This window comes from Rissa tridactyla, chromosome 9 (assembly GCF_028500815.1).
Source record: "Rissa tridactyla isolate bRisTri1 chromosome 9, bRisTri1.patW.cur.20221130, whole genome shotgun sequence".
NCBI lineage: Eukaryota > Metazoa > Chordata > Aves > Charadriiformes > Laridae > Rissa > Rissa tridactyla.
In genome coordinates, this window is record NC_071474.1 from 39567924 (window position 1) to 39594301 (window position 26378).

At 41.1% G+C, this 26378-nt stretch overlaps 1 protein-coding gene across 5 annotated transcripts in view; it reads left to right on the forward strand.

The window, feature by feature from the left end:
- The window catches only part of IL1RAPL2 (interleukin 1 receptor accessory protein like 2), a 398133-nt gene that overhangs the window by 355286 nt on the left and 16469 nt on the right, over positions 1-26378 (forward strand). For all 5 annotated transcript variants that reach the window (XM_054214552.1, XM_054214553.1, XM_054214556.1 and 2 more), the window contains 3 exons: positions 13602-13731; positions 19942-20087; positions 25179-25322. In XM_054214552.1, coding sequence (XP_054070527.1) covers positions 13602-13731; positions 19942-20087; positions 25179-25322 — 420 coding nt within the window. The remainder of the gene's footprint in view (positions 1-13601; positions 13732-19941; positions 20088-25178; positions 25323-26378) is intronic.

The following is a 26378-nucleotide window of genomic DNA, read 5'->3' on the forward strand; positions in this document are numbered from 1 at the left end:
CTCTCAGGAGGTTTTTTTATAAGATCCTGCCCTGAGCTCCTAAGATACTGCCTTATATCCAAACGCTACTGTGGGCAAGACATGAGGGGGGTATTCTGAGGCTCCAGGACTGAATGAAATCAAAGTTGCTCTCTGTGGGAGCCAGCTTTGTGTGCTGAGTGCTCTTGCATGGCTGCTCACAGCGTGCTGCAGCAAAGGGCAGGCTTGAGCTCATACCTGGGCCAGGCAGCAGCTCACTCATGCTTTGCCTGCTGTGCGTAACAGGACTGACAGCCCTGCTCACATGGTAGAGGAAGGGCTTCTATTTCCTGATTCCTCTTTATTGTAGAATAGCAAATATATATATTTTTTTTAAGATCAACCATGTAGGTCCACTGAATTCGCAGGAGGTTGCTCTGAATTAGCTCATAACATGGCTCTCCCAAATGTAAGGAGGGTTCTCTGCAGCAAGGCAATATAGCTTCCCTCTTCTCAATATATTTCAGATTCAAATTCATAACATCTTCTTGTAAGTCTCAAGAAGACATGACATCCCTCTCCCCAAGAGGTGGGGGTGGGGTGGAGTTGAAGGTCTTTTATTTATTTATTTATTATGGTTTCGGTGTTTTATTTTTTCAAAAAGGTTACAGCTGTGTGGAATCTGTGCCCAAATTTTTGGAGCACAATGTTTTAACCTGCAGATGAATTTCAAGGCCCAGTTCATTGCTAAGGAAGTGGTTGACTGATTACCAACTTGTGCCTGGCAGAAATATTCATTCTTCCCTTTCATTTTAAGATCTGGTTTCTTATCCTTTCATTTGCTTTCCATATCAGTCTGAGGCCTGAGGATCTCTTGCTCTGAGTCCACTTACCTCTCACAGTATGGCCATTTGCCTTAGCCATAGGGAATCCATGGCCAGGATACGTGGCGGCCTGGGAAATCCCCAGGGCAATGGGACCACCTTATGGTGAATCTGTGCTCCCCTCTCTCACAGTGTAGTCCCACAGGCATACCAGATGTGGGCTTTGCTGCATCCCCTGCTGGTGGCAAGTAGGGTAGAGCTGGTACCATTCAGAGAGGTCTGTATCTATAGTTTACTCTGGTAACAGTTGCCCCCTTTCATACCTGGAAGAGGAGTCCACAAAAGCTGACCCCTGCTCCTCTGATGCTGTGAGCCAAAGGCAATGTTACACTCCTTCAAGGGTGCTCTGCTGTGATCTGGAGAAGGCCAATGTTAGTCCTTGCAGAGACATCTTTCCTTCCCTGTTTACCCAGTGGAGTTTTGCAATGATTTCCCTGCTAAGTTTTGAAATTCACACTCTTTTCTGCAAGCATGTGATGTCTCATCACCGTGAGTTTGAACAGGGTAGTTCGCCTTTGCAGGCGTTTCTGCTTGGGCCAGCAAAGTGTTTTTTGATTTTTGGAGTGGTTTTAATCATCGTCAATCAGCAGTGTTGAGAATGAAGGTGAATTAAGTGAATTTGGGGAAGGTGAAACCATGGGTTGTGCCTTCACTGTATGTAAATATCCAGGGAAAAAAAGTGATGGGGCAGAAATTAGGAGTTCTGAGTTACAGACTTCATGGTTTGGCATTCACATAGGGAAAATTGAGATTATTAGACTCCTGTGCAACTAAAATTACATTTAATGTGTGGTTAATGTGAATGCTATCAACTGAATGCAAGGCAAGAGGCTTAGGGTAAATCTGAGTCCTCACTGCTAATAGGTTTAGGGCAATTAGTCTATTGACTTCTGTAAATGACATCTGTCAGAGAAAAAAAAAAACAAGGTAATTTTCAACATGGCAGTTACCTAAATTGACAGATTATGTCTCGAATTACTGAGCACAAGGGGATGCCACCACATCTCTTTAGGAAGGAGTAGTTGTAACCCTGAGAAGTTGTCTGAACTTATAAAATTTCTTATGACCCTGACATCCTTAAGCGCTCGCTTGCACCCAAGATACAAGTTCTTGCTTTGGGTCTTGTATCTTGGTTAAAAGATTCTTAACTCAAAGTTTTGAGGGGGGAGGGGGAAACAAATAAAAAGTAATGTGAAACAGTGAGTTTTCTGTGTGATTGACCTTTTTTTAAATGCTGTCCACCTTAATGTTACTTGCTTTTTTTTATCATGACTTTTTATTTTAACAATAAGAAGGGCAAATAAAAATGTTTCCTTTAATTTTGACAAATTAGAAGAGATTAAACTTCCCTGTAAATTCTTTATTGGACAACTGATGAATAATATTGATTCACTCAATAAGCAAAATACAGGTTGTATTTATTGAACTGTGTTTTACTTTCCTACTCTCCCTGAATGTTATCTCTAAATTTAAGTAAATAATTACTTGGAGAAGATGTTGTTCTGTGGCTGTGGTTTTTCTTTTTGAAATTTTTTCACAGATACAGTCTTTATTTAACACTCACTGTTGCCTTTACTCAGCATAGCATTTAAATACGTGCTTAAATTTGGATCAATAGGGAACCCTCTCCCTATTCAGCAAAATGTTTGAGTATTTGCTGAGTTTTAAGCACATCAGTCAGTTGTAGATTCTCATTTGAGTACAAGCTGATCTTGATAGCTGTGTCCCTGTTGGCCCCTTTGTGCAGGGGAATTTGCGTCATCTTATCACAAGCCAAGGCAAGTCCTGTCCCCTGTGGATGAGAGGCCACCTGCATAACTGAGGCCAAGCGAGGTGACAGTTGTGGTTACATTCATTATCAGAGGTGATTGACATCTGTCTCTTCATCCCCCTGATCAGGACCCCAGCACTGCATTTGATTTCTTTTAGGAGGGCTGGGAAAGCTGGAGAAATACAAAGGTTACAGCAGTTACTGCCTCTTGGGTCTGGCCCTTTTTCTCAGCCCTCCTGTCCCATTCTCCTGCACTGTGTCAGGAGCATGGCAGCAGAGAGAGGGAAGATCTTAGCTAACATGAAAATATGTGCATCAAGGTATTATTCTGGACCTTGTTAACCACACTAACATTTCTGGCCCTATATGCCTGCTGCAGGGCACCGTGAAGATATTAGCAAGCTTTTAAGGGAGAATTAGGTTTTTCATTAACATCTTTGTACAAAACTGATATCCCGGGCCATTTGGATCTTTCAGGTTTACAGAACAATGTACTCTGTGATTTAAACTTTATTTCATGAGCTAATTAAGAAATACAATAAACAAACATGACAAACAGGGGCTCAGTCCCCTTTTGCCCAGACTAATCTATCACATGAATTCAGTTATTCACCATTCAAATCACAAGGTTTCAGAACGCATAACCCATAACTCTTAATATTGTGCACCTATGAGCAAAAGAAAAGAATTAGTTACCTAGCTGACGGTAAGAGTGCTCATCCTTCCTCCTCCATCAAGTTGTGGGAGTCCCCACAACACGTGGGAAGCATGAAAGCCTCAGCAGTCCAGCTGTTGTTGGATCTGCTTCAAAAGCTTTTTGGGTAAATTGATGTTTTATACCCTCTAGCTTGGAGGTTCGGTCTATACCATTTCCCTAAGTTAGTGGATTCTGAGGAAACTGCCAGAGAAAAGTTGCTGGCTGCTGGAGACAGCAATTTGCAGGTGATAATGGTGCATAATAGCCCTTTAGCTCTGCCTGGCCACCTGTCCTGCCCTAGTTGGTGCTCTTGCTTTGACCTAATGGCGCTGTTCCCAGCATACATCAGGCCTTAGCTTGAGCTGGGTTAGCCAGATTCTAAGCAGAAGTTCAGTGAACAGTCACAAACTGAGGATGAAAATACCTGTTAGATTCAAGCATACATTTATTTCAGAGTCTCACCTTGTTTATAGGGCACCTTGTATATAGACATCCATAGCAGGAAGCTTAAGTTCACATTTGCTTTGTCCTTTCTAAGTGAAGAAAAATTATCCATTCTATAGTCATTGTCTTAAGAAGTTCTATCATTTGTTTAAAAATCAACACAGAAGTTGGAAAAAGTTTAGAGTAATTTCTTCAGTCTGTTGCAGCCTGCCGCTGGTTTCCTTAGCAACCTTGATTGTACCCTCTGCATACTAAATGGGAACTCACTAAGATGTACGACTCAATACCCATTACATACTCATGTGAGTGAGGTTCAGAATTTGGCCATATTGATGGTAGCAGGTCTTGGTTAGGTTGGTCCCTCCATACGCTGACTTCCCATGAAGCCAGATTACTCTGTAGAATGAGATGCTGGATCTCATCCTCTTTCTCCCCTGAGAGAAAAGATCAAGATGTGCTTGCTCAGAAAACTGAAATGTAAGGCTTGAGTGTCCTTAGAAAATTTTATGAAGGGACGAGTTGGAGGGTTGGAAAGTCCTGAAGCTGGCAAGAATCGGTGATGTGTGTGATAGGGACTCTACCTTCCCCTTGAGCCAGCAGATGGCTAGGGGGAGGCAGGAATCACAGAATCACAGAATGGTAGGGTTGGAAGGGACCTCTGGAGATCATCTAGTCCAACCCCCCTGCCAGAGCAGGGTCACCCAGAGCAGGTTGCACAGGAACATGTCCAGGTGGGTTTTGAATGTCTCCAGAGACGGAGACTCCACCACCTCTCTGGGCAGCCTGTTCCAGTGCTCTGCCACCCTCAAAGTAAAGAAGTTCCTCCTCCTGTTTAGGTGGAACTTGCTATGCTCAAGTTTGTGCCCATTACCTCTTGTCCTGTCGCTGGGCACCACTGAAAAGATCCTGGCCCCATCCTCCTGACACCCGCCCTTTAAGTATTTATAAGCGTTGATAAGGTCCCCCCTCAGTCGTCTTTTTTCCAGACTGAAGAGAGCCAAATCCCTCAGCCTTTCTTCATAAGAGAGGTGTTCCAGCCCCCTAATCATCTTTGTAGCCCTTTGCTGCACCCTCTCCAGCAGTTCCCTGTCCTTCTTGAGCCGGGGAGCCCAGAACTGGACACAGTACTCCAGATGCGGCCTCACCAAGGCAGAGTAGAGGTGGGGGATGACCTCCCTCGACCTGCTTGCCACACTCGAGGAGCATCTCTTTCTGGTCCATCTCTTTGTACTCAAACAAACAGTTGGCTGTTTGCCCTTTCCACCATGGGACAGTCCTCTAAGGAAGCGAGTGCCCCTCTGAATAATTTTTCCCTTCCTGCTTTTCTCTCAAAGCAACGCACCTGTGTGTTGCCACCTATTTTGGCCATGTTAAAAAGCGATATCAGAATAGAGAGAAATGATTGCTGTGAAACATGGGGCCATGCCCTGGCCGTAGTGAGATGATTTGTTCCATTTCACTCCCTGCTTAGTTCACCTTAGTCTGGATGTCACTGCTCTGTTGCCGTTGGGCTGCCCCAGCCCTTGGAATCCTACCACCAAGGGGACGTTTTTAAGTACCTTCAGGGCATTTTCTCTTAAATAATATTTCTCTGCCTCAAAATGCACAGAAATGAGATTTTCAGAAGGACTCCAGCATTGAGCACAAATTAAAGTCAGCACAAGGCAGCTGTCAGGCTGCTTCTGGAAATCCCACTAAGCATCTGTCTTCATTTTTGGTGAATAACTGAAAAGCTAAAATCCTTGACTTTCAGTTACACCTGAGCTCCCAATGACTAAGACTTCAAATTCTGACCCCAAGGCAGTTCTGAAAATGGGATAAAGGATTTTACAGGATTTAGGTGAGGTTTACATTGGCAGGGGGATGGGTGTGTTGTTTTTCTGTGTGTGTTTTTGGAAGAAATTTGCTCTAGGAGATTTTGCCTTGATTGATTGATTTTTGGAACATCCAATAAATTTTTATCAGCAACATTTCAGCCTTGTATGTATTTTACTTTTGTTTTTCTCTTTTTGTGAGAGCCATGGTCAATAGCCAAGCCTACAAGCAGCGCTTGCAGTGGGTCATGATTGTGTTGTTTAAATGGTTGGGGCCATGGAATGACAGCAAATGCATTGACTTGTGTTCTTGGCAACAAACTGTCTAGAGGCTTAGTTGCTTTGTTTCATGTTTGGGGTTTTGCTGCTTGCTGTTAGTGTTATTTTGATGCTACTTTATACGTATGCCATTTGCTCATTTGAGTGAGACAGAAAAGCACAAATACCTCATGGCCGTGTGTTTTGTGATGTCTCAGGGCATAAGAAATAAGAGCAGAGCAAGAAAGTAAGTTAGGATTAAGATCATAAGCTGCAGAAGACAAAATAAGACCTAAAGATCTTTTGCATTTTTCTTGTCAAAGTTTTTACTGGGCTCGCTCTTATTGACAAAGACTTGCCTTAGTCAAAAAGTTCTTACATGAGTAAAGAGCCGACTTAATGTATGTCACGTGCCACCACCATTTATTTTTCCTATGTATCAATACAGCTACAATTACTTTGGTGGCTAGGGATACACTGTTCATAACATGGGGCCTTACTTAGGGGAAGAGCACTTTCTTTAATCTGTTTCTTTGTAGAAACATGAAGAATAAAACAATCTAGTAAAATATATATATCTGTATCTATGTGGGTGTTTTTAAATGCTCTTAAACTGATTAGAAACGTCTGGAGGCTAGTTAGGTTTGATTTCACTATAAATTTATCTTATTAAAGCAATTATCATCACTACCCAAAGCAGGTTTCTTAATTTTATTTAAAATGCTTTCAGTTCACTAATTGCTGGCTGATCTTTAATTATGCAAATGTTTGGAAGGATCATATCCAGTCATGAATCTCCTGGCTGCTGGAATAGAGTTCTGAAACATTATAGGATTTTCTGTAATTTTTTTTTTTTTTTGTCAGAGAAAATAATGTGTTTTGAGTATGCTTTATTTTCACTGGATCCATTAATGCTAAAACTAGTCACTAAACTCCATAAGACTTTTACCTAAATAAGGGTAACATGGTTTATCACACAGTTAGGCTTGTGTTCTGTATAACAGCTAAGTTTGGAGAGGAGGATGAAGCAGCCCAGGTAGAGTAATTAGCACTGACTTGTGGTAAACAAATCACGGAACCTTTGATCAAGTAACACTGGGAAATTGCCAGGGAAGAATAAAGGAGGGAGGTGATAATGTACCTGAGGTTTTTGTGGGGTGTTGTAGCTTTGTCTAAATCCAGTAGTGGAGGAATGGAATGGAATGGAGTGGAACGGAATGGAATGGAATGGAATATTTTGGTTGGAAGGGACCCACAATGATCATCTAGTCCAACTGCTTGACCGATTCAGGGCTGACCAAAAATTAAAGGGAATTGTTAAGGGCATTGTCTTAAACATTGACAGACTTGGAGCATCGACCACCTCTCTAGGAAGCCTTTTCCAGTGTTTGATCACCCTCTCGGTAAAGAAGTGCTTCCTAATGTCCAGTCTAACCCTCCTCTGGCACACCTTTGAACCATACACAACATCCTGTCACTGGATCCCAGGGAGAAGAGCTCAGCACCTCCTTCTCCACATCCCCTCCTCAGGAAGCTGTAGAGAACGATAAGGTCACCCCTCAGCCTCCTTTTTTGCAACTAGACAAGCCCAAAGTCCTTAGTTACTCCTCATAGGACATTCTTTCCAGCCTTGTTGCTCTCCTCTGGTGCATTCAAGGAACTTCACGTCCTTTTTAAATTGTGGGTCCCAGAACCGCACACTCCGAGTGAGGCCGCGCCAATGCTGAAAACAGCAGAATAATCCCCTCTCTTGACCGACTGGCGATGGTGGGTTCGATCCCCGCCAGGACGCGGTTTGGCTTCTTGGCTGCCAGGGCACACTGCTGGCTCGTGTTTGGCCTGCTGTTGGCCAGCACCCCCAGATCCCTTTCTGCAGGGCTGCTCTCCAGCCACTCCTCTCCCATTTTATACTTGTGCTCGACATTACTCTGTCCAAGGTGCAGAATCTGGCGTTTTGACTTGTTAAATTTCATACTGTTAATCATAGTCTAGTGCTCCAGTCTATCTAGATCCCTCTGCAAGGCCTCTTATCCCTCAGGAGAGTCAACAGCACTTCCCAGTTTGGTATCATCAGCAAACTTGCTAATAATCTGTGAAGAATTTCAGTGCTGCCTTAGCAGATTATAGGAACAGATGCTGAAGATCCTGATGTTGTGAAGCGGTGAAGCCTTTGATCTGTGCTGAGAGGGGACTGGGAAACACAGGTGATCAGCTGTGCTGGGTGACATGAGCAAAACCCAAATATATCCTCAGCTGCCTCTGCCAAATGCCTCCTGACTTCTTTAGGAGGTCATCCCATTGTGGATGAACCCCAGGCAGAGGGTTAGGGCTCAAGATTTGGCTTGGGCTGCACCACCTCAGGGTGCTTCTGGGTTCTGCCTGCTAATTGCTGAGCATAGGAGAACAGCCAAGAGGATGTCCTTGCAAGGGACTTAGAAAAAATTGACATTCTCTGCAAACTAGATAGAAGCTACCACACACAGAGATTGTTTTTTATAAGTCAAGGTCTGTGTTGCCCCTGGCATTTGTTTCGTGGATAAATTGCAGGCCTAAGCTCTGTCTCCCATATCTTCTTATCCAGGATGTCCTTCTGAAGGAAAAGGAAATGTGTTTTCTACTTCACAGTTGTATACTTGCCTTGCCAGGGAAATTTAAATCATTCTGCTGCTCTTTGGCCAGTTTCTAGCACTTATAAAGCACATTAGAACAATAATGTTCTTGTCAGTGACATGGTGATTTGCCTTGCAAACTTTGCAGCCTGGAAAGTCAGATTTGATCCTGCAGACAGCCTGTGGAATACACTTACCGAGATGTGATAAGTAACTTGCCTTTCTTGTCCTCTGTCTCAGCAAACTGAGGAAACAAAGTCTGTGAAGTGGCTGCATAACATCTGCATGTGTCAAGAGTGGGACGCTGCTCCTTTGCAAACACTTCTCTGTCAGTCTTATAGGGAAAGAGACACAGGCACCATTATCAGAGAGGAGCTACATGATGCATATGCATCGATAAGAGAGACTTGGAGTGCTGGAATGAGTTTTGGTGGCAGCAGCGCACTTGTTTCTCCTTCTATGTGTATACAGCATCCAGCCCAGAAAGAGATAAAAGCAATGGTATTAACACTCAGGTGGAGCTAAAGATGTAAATCCAGCTAGCAAAGTGTCCAGGACTAACTTTTGATGTTGCTTGCTAAAAGTTTTCCTTTCACACTTTCAGGCAGTTCTGCTTACCAGCTTGCGAGGATCATCTGGTTCGGTTCAGGCTTGTTGACAGAGGTGTGGTGTATCTGGCACAAAAATGTGAAAGAATTGGAAAAAACACTAATGTTTCAAGGCATAGGGGAAAAAAAAGCAAACACCCAAGGATTCATAGATGACTTTGGCTGTTTGATGGGGTTCTCTGGGATGATTTTCTCCAGTAGTGAAAGCTTGATTTGCTGGAAGAACAGAGCACCAGCAGAATGTGGACATCAGAGAATATGAACTCTGTATTGCATCCTTGAATGGATGCTGGCAAATAAACCACGAAATACGCTAGTTGTGTAAAATGAGTGAAAAATCCATATTTTCAAAAAAATTGCTGAAAAAATGCCTTAGCATAAGCCAGATCTTAGGACCTGTGAACAGCTTTTGTCTTCCATGCTGGTTTTTAAAAGACTGAATGACATTTAGGTATTTTAAGCTTCATTTACTTCATGCTTGGAGCATGCCTCATTCAGAGAGACTGTGCTGCAGGATTTGTCATTCTCTTTCCAAGCATGTCGGACCCACAGTAAGCACATTCAGAATCATGCCTGCCTAAACTGTTTTGCAGAGTCTTTTTCCATCCTTAGCCAGTACTCCTACCACCATCAGGCAGCTATTTTGCTTGAATAATTGCATTTCTGTGGAATTCTCACTTTCAGAAAAAAAATTTGCTAAAATGTATGGTAGAGTTCACGCAGATTTATTGTGAAAACGGTCAGGTGAAAAATGTACAATAAGATTTAGCAATAAAAGTCATTCCTGTTGCCAGCGGTTGTGTCTTATCAGCTGGGAGTTTGCAACAAACCTGCCTGATTGACAGAGTAGGGAAAAAAGCTAAAGCAAAGACTTCTGCGGGAACCTGAGGCTTTACTGTAACAAGGTGACCCAAGCAAAGCAGTAGACTCAGCAATGTCTACAAGCAGCCTTTTCTACTTTCTACCTTTGTTTCTTAAAACATTCTCTCAAGTGTTGATTTATTAGAAATCTCACTCATTGTTTTCTCCGTTTCTCAGCAAATTATTTTATCAATTAAAATCGCAACTTAAATGTCTGTCTGATTTAAATAGATACCATTCATTCTAGGAACTTTGATGTTATTAATTAAATGATGCAAGGGGAAATTTTCTAAATAAGAACAGTTAGTAGTGGAAATACTTAATGTTGTGTGGAATAGAAGTAAAGCTATGCAAAAGTTTGGGCCTTCCACAAGATGAGTTGTTGGAGTTATAAACTGCCTGGTAGTTCCTTCTGCGTGGAACTCTGTGACTCAGGGTGATACCACAGGACTCGAAGCCAGCCCCAAAATCAGGATCTGCAAAGGGCTCTTTCCACGCTCAGTGCCTGTTTCTCCCCATATTTGAGGGTACATTTAGGAACGAGGGAATTCTGCTGCAGTTTTAGGATCTCAGTACTTGGGGAGAAATGCAGTGAGACATGCCACGTTCTTTTCTGGATAGGAATTGGTTGGAGTTCCGTGAAAAATAGTATTAACAGGTTGCTGCTGTGGCCAGCTGTGTCTTAACGTAGCAGGAGAGGGGAAACCTCCCTTCCTTTCCTTGTGGAGGCTTATTTGAGCAGGTAAAGTGTTTCTGCAAGGAAGAACCAATGTTACCTTTTCTGACTTTGTCCTGCTTCCAGAGTCACAAAGGAGTGATGAGGGTTATAAAACAGAAGCTGCTTCAGAGAGCTACAGAAGACCAAGACCAGCTTGAGAAGTAGACGAACAATGTGTGAGGGTTTGGGTTTGGATGAGACCTTCAAGTGTCATCAAACCCCAAGCTGTTTCCACCTCAGGACAGATCAGCTCAACCCAGGCGTGCTTCATTCTGCTACTGAGATAAAAATTAGTTGTCCCATGAGAAACAGTTGCTTATACCTCCCTCCGATCAGCGACTGGTTTGCAGATGAGATGGACTATGGTTTTTTTCAGGTGTGGCCAGTCACAGACTTTGAGCTAAAAATACTAATTGACTCTAAAGTTTGCCGTTGACGGTATTAGTTTATTCTGCTGGTTTTCCCTGGTGGCAAATAGATCTGCCCAGGCGTGTTCAGAGCATGCAGGCTTTCACAGCAAAAGCTACTGATGCTTTATGTTGGGTTTATTTATTACAGAAGCTGTGTACCAACAGCTAGGTTTTTTTAGGTTTTCCTATTTGTATAGAAAACTTATTTCTTCAGACCAGACGTATCACCTCAGGATATTTACTCTGCATGTATAGAAATCTTAGACTCACCTTGGAATATTTTCATTTCTTCAGGGTTTGTTTTTTAAGTAAAAATCTGCTGGTTTGAGGAAAAGCACACCCTGTAATATATTTTGCCGGTAACACTTAATGCCCAGCATGGTGTGCCAGGAAAAGGGCATATACTGTCGATGCTGATAGGCCACGTCTAGCCCTTTTCTTTTTCACATTGCTACAATTGTCTTTTTCCATTAAAATCAAACATGGACTGAGCAGCCACATGCTAGGAAATAACTAAGTGCTATTTAAAGAGATGCGTATCATGACTCGGAGGCAAGAGGCACAAAAGACGTCACACCTGGCATTCAGTGTGTTAGGAAAATGTGAGATGGATGTAGCCAGAGGCTCCAAGTCTCCCTTCCACCCGTGGAGGGCATGCAGCACCTCGCAGGGCGGAGGGAATGCGTCAGAAGCAGAAGGAAACAAACTTCTCCGATATTGTCATATAGTGGTATTAAATGTCTGCCTAGAAATGTTTCTGACTCTGCATTAGTTAATGAAGTTTGGAACTTTCTCATGACGGTCGTCAGTGTTGTGGGATGTACAGATAACGGAGAATATCCACCCCTTCTTATATTTTGGACGTTCGAGCTGGTTGTATATAATCCGTCAGCAACAGCATGTGTTCAGTGGCCAGCTGTGGTAGCAGAGTTCATAGTGAATATGGAGATAATGAAAGATTCTGTAAAACATTTTCAGGATAAACATTTTCCATTTTTGTCTTTTGCTATTTGAGAAACAGAGACTGAAGTGCAGTCTTTAAACCGTTTCGTGCTGTATCCTAGTGTTTCAAAAGGACTTGTAATTTTGGATCTTGACTTGGAAACAATTTAATGGCGGCTGATTTTCAGTGTCTGGGAATGCTGCGTTTCCTGACTAATCAGACTCTTTTGACATGCCTTAAATTGGGCACTGAAAAAATGGATAGACAAGTGCAAGTAGTTGACTTAGGACAGCTCTGTGGGGGTTTAGGCAAAGATGCTTTAGCACACAGCTCTGATATGCTCTGAGTATGCACACAGCGAGTTATCACTGCTGAGCAGACAAGAGGGAGCTGATTAAGGCACAGTAAGTCAATCACGCAAAACCATTAGCCCATGCTCAACCAAGGGATGTGCTCCAAATGACTAGCCCTTTTTTAAAAGTGGAGGCCTGTTCTATTTCAGTGTCAAAAGAGTTTCCTGCTGGCACTGAGAATGGCTGGCAAAATAAAACATTTATTCCAAATATAGTAAAATGCATTATCTGGACTTTCCATGCTCGATAAAAGTTCTGGAAGATTCAGCAGAAGTCTCCATTGACATTAAATAAGGTCTGTCTTCCCATCTAAGTTGGTGACTCTACAGCTGCTTTGTAACGTGGATGCTGGGTAAAAAAGGCAAAGAGAAGTGGGTGCAGCAGTTGTATTCACATATTAAGGGAATGGGCATAGTCCTCCTCAATTTCCTGGCTTGTTTGGGGTTTTTTTGTTCTTTTATTTTTTTTGTCTTTTGCAGGCAGACAACCATCTGTCCTGGCAGTGTAAGCACAGTCCTGGACTAGCTAGTACAGCTAAAGCTGTAGCCAGACAAAAACCCATCTAAATGCTGAATTCTTGGAGAGAAAAGAAATCTGATTAGTTTCCAAGTTTTATTTTCTTTCTTTGGAAGTCTTTTTGCAGAGCTGAAAGGGAGAGTTCTTTACTCTATTGCTTGAGTAATGCTTTGAAGTTTGGTCCTTTGCCAAAAACCTGTTGACAGTTACATGAGTGTTGGTGGTGCTCACTGGCATCATGTATTACTTGGGGATCTTTAAAAGCTCTCTGAACAGCTTAGCAAGACTTCATTAACATTTGATTTCTATCTAAGTGAGGAAGAAATTATTACTGTGTCTTTTTTACGGGTGGATAGGCAGCAGTAAGCAAGTTCAGTGATTTACCTGTCTCTTAGGGCACGCTCCCCAGTCCTGGTAGAGATCCCAGGAGTCTGACAAAGAAGTCATCTCTTTCTTTTTAACAACCTTCCTTTTGACATTACCTTATGTTGCTACCGTTTCCATACCTTCTCACTGTTCGCGTAGTGTCTTTCTGGGATGAAATGATAGATAACCTCAGAGTTTAATTTCACAGCAATCTCCTGTAGATGCAAATCAACATCACCCTTTTTCCTTTGGTTTATAGTTATTCCTTCTTTTTCTTCCCCTCCAATTTTAAATGGGGAGGTTTATCTGAGGTGTTGAGATTTCTCATAATCATTCTTTCACTAGTAGCCTTGACGAAATGTCTAACCCTCTCTTTTCTTCTTGTCATCAGGAAACCCCCTGACTGTGGCCTGCAAAGCTTTCTTTGGATTCAGTGGAGAATCGGGCCCTATGATCTACTGGATGAAAGGAGAAAAATTCATAGAAGAATTAGAAGGTCACATTAGAGAAGGCGAAGTCAGGTACTTTTTGGAGTATTTACTGTTAAAAACATGGTATAATCTAAAAGCCTGTTTGGTGTTTTTTAAACAGGTTTTTAATTGGAAGTGGAAATAGTTTTCTGTCTAAAGAGTGATGAATGACTTGGAATCAGAGCAGTGTGAGTTGCTCCTTCTCCTGTCTAGCAAATAAACTCTAAAGACATAGTAGCTATCTGTGTGCCTGGAAATCTGTTATCAAATTCCCCTGACGGTAGCTGAAGCGTCTGAGTGTTCTGAGGGTTGATTTTAGCCCTGCATGGAAATGATGCTGTCCACTGCAGCTGCCCCTTGTGGGAGTCCTTGGCAAGATGACATTAATTTCAGCATCAGTGTTAATCTTAAAGATGAATGGTCTCCTGTCAAAGTCACCATACTTTTTTTCTTCTACTGAATGTGTTGTCTGCCTATGGTACAGCTCTCAGTATGCCTTAACCAGGGCTTTCAAAGGATTTGTTCATCCATGCTTAACACTTACGGGAGTGAAGGAAGTCACTGCGTGAGGATGTCTGATATCCAGCTTGTGCTTGGCTTGTTCCACGTGCTGGTTATCATTTGCTGTACCAGTTGTAAAGAAAACAAACACTTGTATCCCCATCAACTTTCATGGAATTTGCACCTAACAGCATCTTGTCTTCCTCGTTTAATGATTACCTGATTAATGGCACTTTGAGCAAAGACTAAGCTATGGTTATTCTATGGACAAGGTGGTCCCAGCTCCTATAGGCACAATGATATAAAGAAAAACAGGGTCTTTGCACCTTCCATTGCACATTTTTTGGTCTCATTTCTGAGTTGTTTGGGTTTTGTAAAAGTGATTTTGGAGAGCAGGCAGAGAGGGATATTAGTTTGTTATATTACTTGATCAATAATTTGAAGTTCAGCAATTTAACCACTAGTTATTAAGATACACTAAAATAACTGACCTAACATTGCGCCTTAATTGCATACAGATGGAATTTATCACATGTTGCCAGAATGACTTTAAGTGTACAATCCTCTTTTGGGCTTCTGACCACAAAATACAATTATTGGAAACTTCTGCCATTGCAAGTAATCAGCATTTAACGGCATTGTGTCCTCTCTTGTATATATATATGAACAGAGTGATTTTGGTCATGTTCTTCCTCTGCATCAGAAGGACAGTTTGGGGTTTGTATTTATAGAGCTCTCCAGCTCTAGCACAGTTCAGAACTTTTCCTTTATGTGTGTTAGTGAAATTGAGTTTGAAAAAGCTGTATTTGTCCTTCATTTTGCCATCTCATTACACATTCATGTTTCAAATTAATTTTGTGACAACTCCCTTTTCTCACTCCATTAAAATGCTTTGACTCAGTTTACACACCCGTCACAATTCAGTGAATCTTCTCTCAAACAAATCTACTTATCACATACTTAATCTCCCGTGCATCACAGCCAGCACTAAAAACGTAGCATTTACCAAAACCTACTGCATCATTACCAGCAATGCCACAGTCCATCCCTTTTTTTCATTTAGAAGTAGCTGTGGCAACTGCAGTAGTAACTTTTTGCAAATGATTTTTTCACAGTAACAGCTCTTGTTTATGTGTCCCATTACAGGTGTGCTGCTTCAGGGAAACTAAGCAGCACTAACTGTTCTGGCAGTGCCCTGAGCCAGCCCACATCTTCCACCCAGTTGTATTTATGATGTATTTCAAAAAATGTCATGTATGATTCAAATTTGATGAGCCACAATGAATTTGCTGGTTAGATGCTTTTTCCATCAGTTTGCTTCTATATGGTATTATCAGCATGTTCCTGTTAACGTTGACAAACTACAACTAATCGGGAATTATTACAGCTCCATGGGTTGTTCCTTTGGCAAACATCTAACATTTTAACTCTGCGTCCCCTATCTTAAATTAGTTCACAAATTTAGTAGTAGCCTGAATTTTTGGTGTTTACCTTACCCTGGACTGTACCTGTCCGTTGTGTCGCTGGATTTTCTGTATATGATGAGAGTTCAGGTTTGCAGATCGATGCAGTGTGGGAGTACCAAATGTCCATCCCTAGTTTGCATCCTCTGGCATAGTAACCAGTCAATTAGTGTGCTTTTATGAAAGCACTGAAATAGGGATGCACATGACTGTTAAAATCAAACCCGTGGAACTGTTTTTTTGGTAGGCAGACTTTACCATGAGTAATATATGTGTAGCTCTGGGCTTCTCATTATTTATTAGACCTTGTTACAGAGCGTCATAATAAAAGTTACTAATCAGCATTGAAGGACTCAGAGGTAATGACCCCCTCTCTATCCCGCCTCCTTGTCTTCCCTTGAATTAAGATCCCCAAATGTTAGACATCCACAGGGGGAAAAGCAGAAAGAGACTTTGCTTGCCAGGTGGGTTTTTCACAGCGGTAATAAAAATGTCATGTAAATTGAACCGGGGCTCTTAAAGAAGGGGTGAGAGTCTTTAAGCCTGCCTGCAGACTTGTCGGTTGTACCTAATTATCAAAGGAGCCCACAGCAATTTTCAGCACCATCTCTCTGCCATGGCAAAGAAGTATTTTCAGGCATAAATCTTACTCACCCAGCCACCTATGAGTTGCTTCTTTTTCTTCTTCAGGCAACACTTCAGAACAGTTTGCAGGTGACGTGCCTCATAATGCTCAGCTTTTTGTATCTTTCCTGCATTTTTGAAGTGTAAATAGTTTAACTCTTTCTAAAGGCATGAAAAGAAGTGAACGGAGACATTTTGAACTGCAGCTTTATTTCTTTCTCCTGATTAATTTAACATTCTGCCTTTTTACCCAAAGAAGTCACCTGATGGTTGCAAAACGCTCAGACAAGATGAGGATGTTGTAGGAGGGGATGCTGAGGGAGGGAGGCAGAATTACCATCCCTGCCTGGCTAATGTGCTGGGTGCTTTGCAGAGAAGTATGGAAACGACAGCTCTCCCCTGAAAAGCTTATACTATTCAAGTACGCAATTTCTGGGCAGAGAATGAGAAACACGATGCAGGAAAGCGAGAGGGAAGATCGCTGTGCCATGTTGTTAGTTGAATTACTTTTCTTTGGAGAGGTACATACATACACACAGATATGTCCTTTCATCTACAGACTGTTGTTAAGGACTAGAAAGAAGGGACTAGAGTTCATATCCCTGTTCACTGCCCAGATCCTTAACTATATAAAGAATAAAAGTTTCCTTTTTGATAAGTTCCAACTCTCCTGCAGGTTAGTAAAGGCTTGGAATTAATGTCTTGGTCTTGCACAGAGACCCAGGTGAAGCTTTCTTACAGCCTTTACATCTGTGATCATACAAAGCCTGAAAATTTTAGGGAAATGTGGTTTCAAAGGTATTTTAACTTTCCAACGCATAAACGCATTGGAAAAATATGACAAAAGGTCTGAAAAATCTGAAACATTGGATATTTTTCAAAGAAAACATTTGGTTTCTAAAATTACACTTTTGGTTTTAATTCATATTTTCTTAACTGAAAAGTGATCAGTAGACAAACTGTTTTGTTTCAGATCAAATAAAATGCTTCAGCTTGAACAAAAAGAAAGCAAACTTGAACAAAAAGAAAGCACTGGGTATATTTTTAGTTTGCCCACCTCTTCTGTCTCCCTCCATCCTGGTTTTTGTGAGTCATCAAGCACCATCAATTTACTTATGTATTAAATGATGTGATTACTCTTACAGTTTGTTCATCAGACCAGAAAAAAGAGCTACTATTTTCTCAACCTGTGGGAGCTAGCATGTGTTGGCGGTATTGCTGGCAAAGTTCCCCCAACTCAGATAGGGACTTCATCTTCTGGGAATGCAGCAAATACTGTTGCATATTTAAGGTCCTACTTGTTGATACTGTATTCCTTTTCTAACTCAAAGATACCGTGCTCAATGTTCTCTGAACCAACTACAAAATGCAATCAATTAAAGGCTGCACAAATATTGAAAAAAAAATGTAGGTGACCTACTGTGTATTTCTGTGGCAATAGCGAATCATTAGCTGTAGAGTACTGGTAAAAAGAAAAAAAATGCAGGAATGAAAGGTTTAACACCACTAAGAGCTTTCTACACTTTTCTACCAGCATAATGTTTAAGTGTCTGTCAGCATTTTCATGATAGATCCCAGTCTAAAGAATTCTCTTCCTAAAGATTGCAATTAGCATGAAAATAAGCATGAAAAAAATTTCTCAGTCCAAATACGTATTCTTTTTTATGAAAGCTCCTTTTTATTTAAATTTAGGTTAAGCGTTGATCATTTTATTTTAAATAGACTCAGAATAATGGTTTATTTTATCTTAATTGTAATCTGTCTTCATTTTCTTCTGCGTGAAATATGCTGATTATAGTAAACACAAGACAATCTGAACATTCACAGAGTGCTCCACATTAGTGTCCCCGATATCGTCCCTGTTAATGATTTCATTTGTTCCTTAGAGCATGATTTGTTGGCCAAAATTTGTGGAGCATATTGTTTACTAACAGAGAAGACTTTCTTGAGTTGAAAATATTTCACTATATATACATATGGAATACTAATACGTAAAAGAGAATTGATTTATCTGACCCCCAATGATTTAGACTGATTGGAGTCTGCAAACAGAACAGGCTCTCTTGGGAGGTTTCTCTTCTGGCCAGATATGATGCAAATTCAGCCTTTCTTGCTTTAATTTCAGCATTTGGACTCAGGGCCAGAATAACAAAAAATGCAAAAATATCCAATAAATGAGAGTGAATTTGCAAAAAAGATGCGATCCAGGTTTCCAAATGCAACGCACATGTCTGTTCTGAAACTAGTGTTTTTCTGCTTGCTTTTTTGCAAGTTACACGGCCATGGTGAGAGAGACTGAATTGTTGTGGATGTTCTGGTACATCTTCTGAGTTCTGTCAGATCACACAAGCCTCTAAAGTGCGGTATGAAATCTTACTGTAAATATGTGCTTTATGGTAGTCAGGCTTGCATTTTTGATTGTCTGGTGCAATGCCCTCATATTTCACTTCTGATTTTTCAAATTTTGAGTTCCACATTTGTTACATGAAATTACATAAGAAAATGTGTGCGCACATTGGAAACCCCAAAATAACATTGGTTTATAGTAGAGAAGTTTGGGGTTGGTTGTGATTGAAAAATTTTCAGCTCTCCAGAAGCAGTTTCTATCCAGTGCAAACAGTGCTCTGGTTAATTACTTTGTGCCCAATCGCCTCCCTTCGTTCTCTGGAGAAAATATTTATTTTTTGGTAAACCTGGTTTTTATTTATGCCTTTACCTCTTAGTGCTGTACACTATCTTTTTGGAGAAAAGACTCACTGAAGTACTACATGCAATGATGAGTTCACAGGCAACTGCAAGAGCCATTCCACCTTTTATGTTTACCCCTTTACACATTGTGCTGCCGTACACAAACAGAATCAAATGAATCTGGTAGATTTTACTTGGCCTTACATTTCCTTGTTCAAAGGACCAGTAACTTTTTCTTGAGCAACTGATAAGAAGCCTTTTGAGAGAATAGGGCATTGCATTTTTAGGCTTAATGTCAACATCAGAAAACACGTGCATTTACTTTGCATTCTTTTTAACGTTGGCATTAGAACAACGACATGAAAAGACCGTACCTCTGGCCTGAAAGTCTGCTCGAACTTTGTATTCCCTTTATGGGGGTTTTGCATCTCTCCTCAATCTTCTAAAAGGAGGAGAGAGCTCTTGTTCTTGACACTGTTCCCTTTGAAAGTAAGGATCTAGCCCCCAAAAATAGAGGAAAATTCCACAAAGTAGCACAGCTCCTTTCATTGGTTTTCCAGAACTGCATTAAAATGTATCACAATGCCCAACCTTTAAAATATTGCCTTATAATTTGCTCAACAACAGCTTAGTACTTCTCTGGAAAGTGAGTATTTATTGCTACTTTTAAAAGAAACGTGTTTTTAGCATTTAATTCTGGAGCTGAGGTGAACAAGCCACATGGAACCCTTGTGCTCGTAGCAACTCTTCCTGCACTTGATTCAGATCCTTGCTACAGACATGGATGGAGAAAAAGGCTTTTGGTTGTCATGGAAGATGCCTCTGTGATGTCTCTTTCAGGCAACTCAAGTCTCCTTCTAAGTCCTTGTCCATGAGTGAAGGAGGGCAGGAACACTGTGTATCTTGTGCTGAGAAATCATGGTTCATTTGGGAATCTTCCACCCATATTAATTCAGTTGAGCAAAGACTGTATCCTTCCTTTCAGACTCCTCAGAGAACATCTTGGAGAAAAAGAAGTTGAATTGACATTGATCTTTGATGCTGTAGAGGAGGCAGACCTGGCTAACTATACGTGTCATGTGGAAAACAGAAATGGACGGAAACACGCCAGTGTTCTTCTGCGCAAGAAAGGTAATTATTTTTATTTAATTATCTGTAGTCTTGCCTGCCTCAGTAGCAACAGATCAGGCAGTAGCAAAGGTCCTGCTGACCCCTCTGAGCCAGGCTGGAGTCCTACTTGGAGATGAAGTATGTTTTTGTTACAGGTTCAGTTTACAATTTGTGAAAAAAATTCATTAATTGTTCTTTGGTGAGTCAGCCTTGCAGGTGTTGCACTTGCTTGGAATACAGTCACCTGTAAAGCACCAGTATAATCAGTGGAAGTATTTTGGTCTAAACAACCTATGAATTTGATCCAGAGTTGACTGACTAGACCAGAGGTAATTGCGTGATGGAGTTAAAATGTGCATTTCTTAGAATTGGTACCTCAGCAGTGAGGTCAGGTGTTCTCGTATTTCTCCACTTCCTGGCTTTGCTGTTTAAATGGAAGGCTTTAAGCAGTTGCGGTGAATTTTGATTTCTAATTGCATCAGGAATGAAGACATTGCAATGGGAGCTACAAATCAATGGAGAATTACTTTATCGTGGTTGCTTTGTTTGGTGCTGGAATTGGAAATACTACCCCTGACAAGTTATCTGTAGCAGAAAGGAAACCATTTGGGTTTGAATGTTCCAAATTAAAAGATGCTACTATGCCCTGCTCTTTGTAGAAATCATTATCATAAGGAGTGTAACAGTATCTCATTACAGTTCTTATGTTGTTTGTTCAATCACATCTCCTATTCTTAAATAGGGTGAGATTTAAATTTGATGGTGATCTCTCTAAGATACAGTGTAGGTAGTACAAAAGCTGTAAGACAGTAACTGTTGGGGAAACAAAGGAAGGTTACGCGCTTGGGATAAAGATGTAATGTGAAACCACAGAGCCATCAGCACAGGAGATTGACTAAAGAGTTAATACATTGTCCAGATCTCTGCCAGTATTCTTAGCTGTAAATTGATTTACCAAAAGAGGAGAAGAAAAAATGTTTTCACGAGGCACACCTGCAGATGCTGTTCCAGTCCTTCGTATGCTTTCAGACCCCTAAGGCAAAGGACGTGCATCTCAGCAGATTGTGAATTGCAGTGTTCATGTCAGTTAAAAAAGCCAGTGCTTTCCATCGTCACACTTGGAGCAAAATCCCACAAAAGCATCACCATTTGGAGAAGGTTTAAATATACTCTTAGTACCTGAGTGTGCTGCAGATTGAGCTCTGAGCCTAGGGTAAACATCAGGATGGGACAAATGAACTAAGAGCCGGGTGAAAGAACAGAAGAGCAGCCAAGGCCTCTCTAGATGGGGCCTCTCTAGATTCTGGCAAACATCCACAGTCATCAGTCCACCTAAAGGCACACTGAATGCGAAGTGCTGCGTTTCATGGCTATGATCTGTATAAAATGAAAGATGAGGGAGAGGTGGTATTGGGCAAAAAGGGGCTGCTAGGGAGAGGAAGCTTTTGGGTCAATGTCCTCTTTTTTTGCTATTCTTTTATGTGACCCACAGGTTATATGTGTGAAAGTACAGTAGGCAATCCTGTCAAAATCAGTTGAATCAAGTCCTACTTACAGTTTCCTCTATGTGTGAGAGCTTTATGTCCTCCCAGAAAGAAAAGCATAACATAGGTTATATTTTATGCTAAGTGATAAAGATAAAACACAATACAGAAGGTGCAAACCGCCCTGAGAAATAAGGGCCTGCAGTTGTGGTGTGGAACACACATGAATGTATATTCAGCATCTAAACTGACAGGATGTCACAACTTTAATTAAGGAATCTGGTCATCATGATGAAGGATTAGCCTCTTTAGTGCAAAAAGCGTTCTACCTTTCCATCCACTGAACCTCATAAATATACAACTGATAGTATATCTATCTTGACACTGTTAAATGTTCAGCTGTGTTGCATGTATCAGAATAACAAGCTAGGTTTATTTATAACAAGAAAATGCAGATATTTCAGAGCTCTGCTGAAATTATGGAAGAAGCACTGCTGAATACAGAATTTGGAGGTGGAAAGGATCACTTCACAGCTACTATATCATTCTCTCTGCACTGTGGCTGTAGAAAGCTTATATTCCCCTCAGGCATTCTCAGTAGTTGGTTTTCAAGCTATTAAAGTGTCATTTAAAACAACCACAGTATTTTCACTGTGTCCTTTGACTGCCTGTCCCATTGTCCTGTTCGTTATTTATTAAGTTCTTACAAATGGTTGACCAAACTTTTCCTTTCTGCAACTTGATATAATTACGTCTCATCCTAGCTTTCTCCAGCTTGGATTTGACTGTAGAGCATTCGTGAGCCAGGAAATACTACCGTATTTACTGACCTGTGGCAAGATTTAGGGTATGACTGGTAGGAAGCTGTTGGCCAGCATCCTTTGTGCGTGTCAAAGAAGGGATCATGGATTCCTGTTGTAATGTGCTGCAGCTTTCCAGCTGCTGGTGCACTTTGGAAAGGCGAAGAGGAAGCACAGATCTCTCAGCCAGAGAAACCCTCCTCGCTCCAAAGTCTTGTCTGCCAAGGGCTGGGTTATCCCTGTTCAGCAAGAGGTGCTTGTAGCTCCGTTTTGTCTCCGGGTTGTCACAGTGCCATAGGTTGTGTCTGCCCCCTGTTCAAAGGTGTGACTGCAGCACATCAGGTCCACACAAGCAAACGTAAGTCATGAGTCCTGCTAAACTAGGAAGGCTTGGATAAAAAAAACAGGATTGAACTGCAAATCTGAGTTATAACAGTAGTATAAGAGTTTCTAGAGTTAGTTCTTGTTTTGACATCAGGTGGTTACTTTTAAGCACGTACTTCACTTTAAGAAAGAAAAAGAAACTATTCAAATATTTAAGGTAAAATATGTTAAAGTCTTTTGCTATATTAGTGGTACGGTCCTCGCAAATGCTTTTGGAGAAGACAGCACTCGTCTGTACAGCACCAGCCCCGGAGCAGGCATTGTAGGATTTATTTTTTGACTGAAAAAGAACCAAATCCAGTTTCAAACACTCAAAGCTACCAATGCAAATACAGAATCAGGCATGCTCCTGCAACCTGAATACTGCTGTCTGCTATTGCATTCTTTTTTACTGACTTAATTTAAGACCACATTGTTATTTGCTTTCAAGTAGTTCAAAAATAAGTTCTGGACAATCCTAGGTTTGCTTTTCTTTTATTGGAATATTATTTTTTACTAATTTTCAGGTGCTATTATAGGACAACACTCAGATTCAACTCCTTTCCTAATGTTGGCTGTGCTGCCTTCCCTATTGACCTCAAGGAGGACCACTTGAGCAGTAAGGCATTAATCAGAGGCAGAGATAAAGAGCTGGAGTGGGCAAGAAAACTGAACATTCTGGGTTTTTTTCCATTGCCTTCACCTTGGAATGAAAATACAGAGCCCAAAAGCCTTGGCTTTCTGCCTCCTTATGTCTGGACTCTAGGAGAATTTATGGGGCAGTAGGACAAATACAGGACGTGCAAAAGCAGATTGATTCTGCCTTTGAGCTGGATTTTGTGGGTTTGGTTGATACCCTGCCATTCCCCCAGCAAGTGGACACAAGTCTGTGCTCATGCGTGGGCTGCAGGTGATCGAGGCTCGGCATTTTCTCTCCTTCCAAGCTGTCAGCTTTGCCATCATCTCATTTTCCTAGCAAAAAAGATTCTGTACAACAAAAACATAGTTATTTCCCTGAAAAGTGATTTTAGCCAACTCTGTTCTCCATTTGACAAGATTTATCCCCAGAGCACATGCTAACTTTATCATGCAGTGTAATAAAAGTCCCATGAATTCCCTGTGTTCTCAAAGAGATTAAATAGCTATTATAATAGACTTTTTCCATCTATTAGTCCATGACTTCTTACCGGACAGGCATCAGCGATACTGTAAACTGGGAATAGCTTGACATCTGATGGTAATTATTGAAATACAAGGCATGGCGAAGCAAGAATACCCCCAAAAGATACACAACTAATTTGCTTTTTATCTTGAAAATGACACAAATGACATACCAGTAGTTTTTCCTGCCCTAAGTTTTAGAAGCGTAAAGATCACAAAAACTTTGTCTTGCCAGCATTACAGTTTTTACATCTTCACGTTGTATTTATCGCAGCAGCAAGAATCTTCATGGTGTCTTATCTAAGCTAATATATGCTGTTAGAGGTAGCTATTGTCAAATTGACATCTTTTGTCTTTTATGGCTAAGTAATATGCCAAGTGGGGTTATAAGCAGTATTGTGTGCAGAGGGCGTCTCAGGCTAAAGAGCAATACTGTTAAAGTTAGTGGCTTACATCAGGTAGAGCACTGGCCTGGTATTCAAGGATTTTTATCCCATTCCGGCGTTGGCTCGCTGAATGACCGGAAGCATGTTGCTTCAATTTTCTATGCCTCTGTTTCCCCAGCTGTAAAAGATGGATAATTGCATTTGTATGAATTTGTGAAGTTCTTTGAGGCAGACTGCTTGTGATGTTTCCTAACAAAAACATCCCCGTACGAAAATGAAACTACCACTGGTTCCCATTAAAGTACAATGTGTACTAAACAAACAAGTGAGAACTCCGTTAGTAGCTGTTGTGACTCAAAGTGGCTCTTAGCATCTTGATGTGTGCTCTGGGCTTCGCACATTATCTTGGTTATTCTGGATGCTCAATTCATTCTCCAGTGATACAGCTGAAGTCCTGGCGTAGCAGCTCACATCAGCTCATCCACTGGCTTCACAAATGTAAAGACAAAGTTTAGTAATTTAGGGTGGACTAGAGCCTCCCAAATGGGGTACAATATGTCTAGTATATCTAGTCTGACATGCTGCATACAGCATTTGATGCACTCTGCCAATACGGAAGTTTCAAACTCCACAAGCTTATTAAAAGTTGATTAATCCTCAGTGTAAAATCACTACGTAATTCCCTTGTAGAAGAATTATGATTATAGCCTCAAATGCATTCTGGATGGTTATTTCAGATGGGCAGTAGATGGAGTAAATGGGTAAAGTTAAGTAATAGGAAATGAAGAAAACCTTAGTCATCCTTAATGTTACAGTGTAATTGGAAGCTGCACAATTTTATGTGGAATTGTACAGTGGATAAGAGCAAATAAAGCTCGGAAAGATCATAACCTTTTTGTCTTTCCTTGCTAATTTTAGATTTGATCTACAAAATAGAGCTTGCTGGAGGACTGGGAGCCATCCTTCTTCTGCTTATTTTGCTCGTGACCATCTATAAGTGCTACAACATAGAGTTAATGCTGTTCTACAGACAGAACTTTGGAGGAGACGAAGCAGCTGATGGTAAGCAGTTGCTCAGGAAACTCAATATATGCAATGGAAATATTTCAGAGACCCAATGCGATGAAACTTCTAGATTGAAATGAATCCTGAAAGGTACCTGCTGCCAGTTTAAGTTCAAACTACTGAGCACCCAACAGTGTAAAGCCCTAAGACTTCCTCCCAAAGCCCCCTGAAATCAATGAGTCTTTTCACTGAAATGTCACTGGGCCATGCCATAAACAAATGGGAGTCAGAAGAATTATTCATGAGTCTGTTATAGAGGCTCGAATGTCATTTGTGAACCGATTCTTCAGGAGAACTCTTCACGTTCATGTGTCCCAGGGCCACATATGCCCAGGATCACTTCTGAGATCCATGCTGTATGTGGGCAGTCCTTTCACCAGGTATTTTTCATTAAACATTTCCATTGAATTTTCTTCAGGCCGCCAACTAACTCCAGGAACTAGTGAGAAGCAATTGTCATTGAGGGTAACTAGTTACCTCAGTTAACTGTGAGACTGTAAACAACTTAGTGGAAACGTACAGCTTGCCTGGAGAGTATGTATAGGAATAAACTGGGCAGTTTTTCAGTGTTCTTCCCTCCCCTACCCCCTCCACTAGCATATATTCCATTTGGTGCCTAAAGCTAAACATGTATTTTTAAATTGAAGCTTTAATTCTCCTGAATACAGAACATTCCTGCTCCTGTGAAGCTGGAGTAAACCCTGCTAAACTAAATCCAGGTGTTTTGAGTCCTATTGTTATATTCTTAAAATTTGTATTATAGTATAATTAATGTTATTAATATGCTTACAACTAGTATGTGCTAAAGAGGTGAAGTACCGTATTCACAGTACAAAGTACAGGTACTTTTTATAGCCCACTGCAACACTTGTGAGTCATGTAGGCAGTCTGGAGTGGTGTATCTAGAAACAATAATGTGTTGGAAAAAAGAGCAGGGAACACATTTGCCCTATTGTGCCAAAACAACGTGCAGTTGCACAGACATGTTACTTTCTGCAGTTAGCATTACTGTTATCAAAATAATAAATGGGGTTTTTTAACACTGTGTAGATA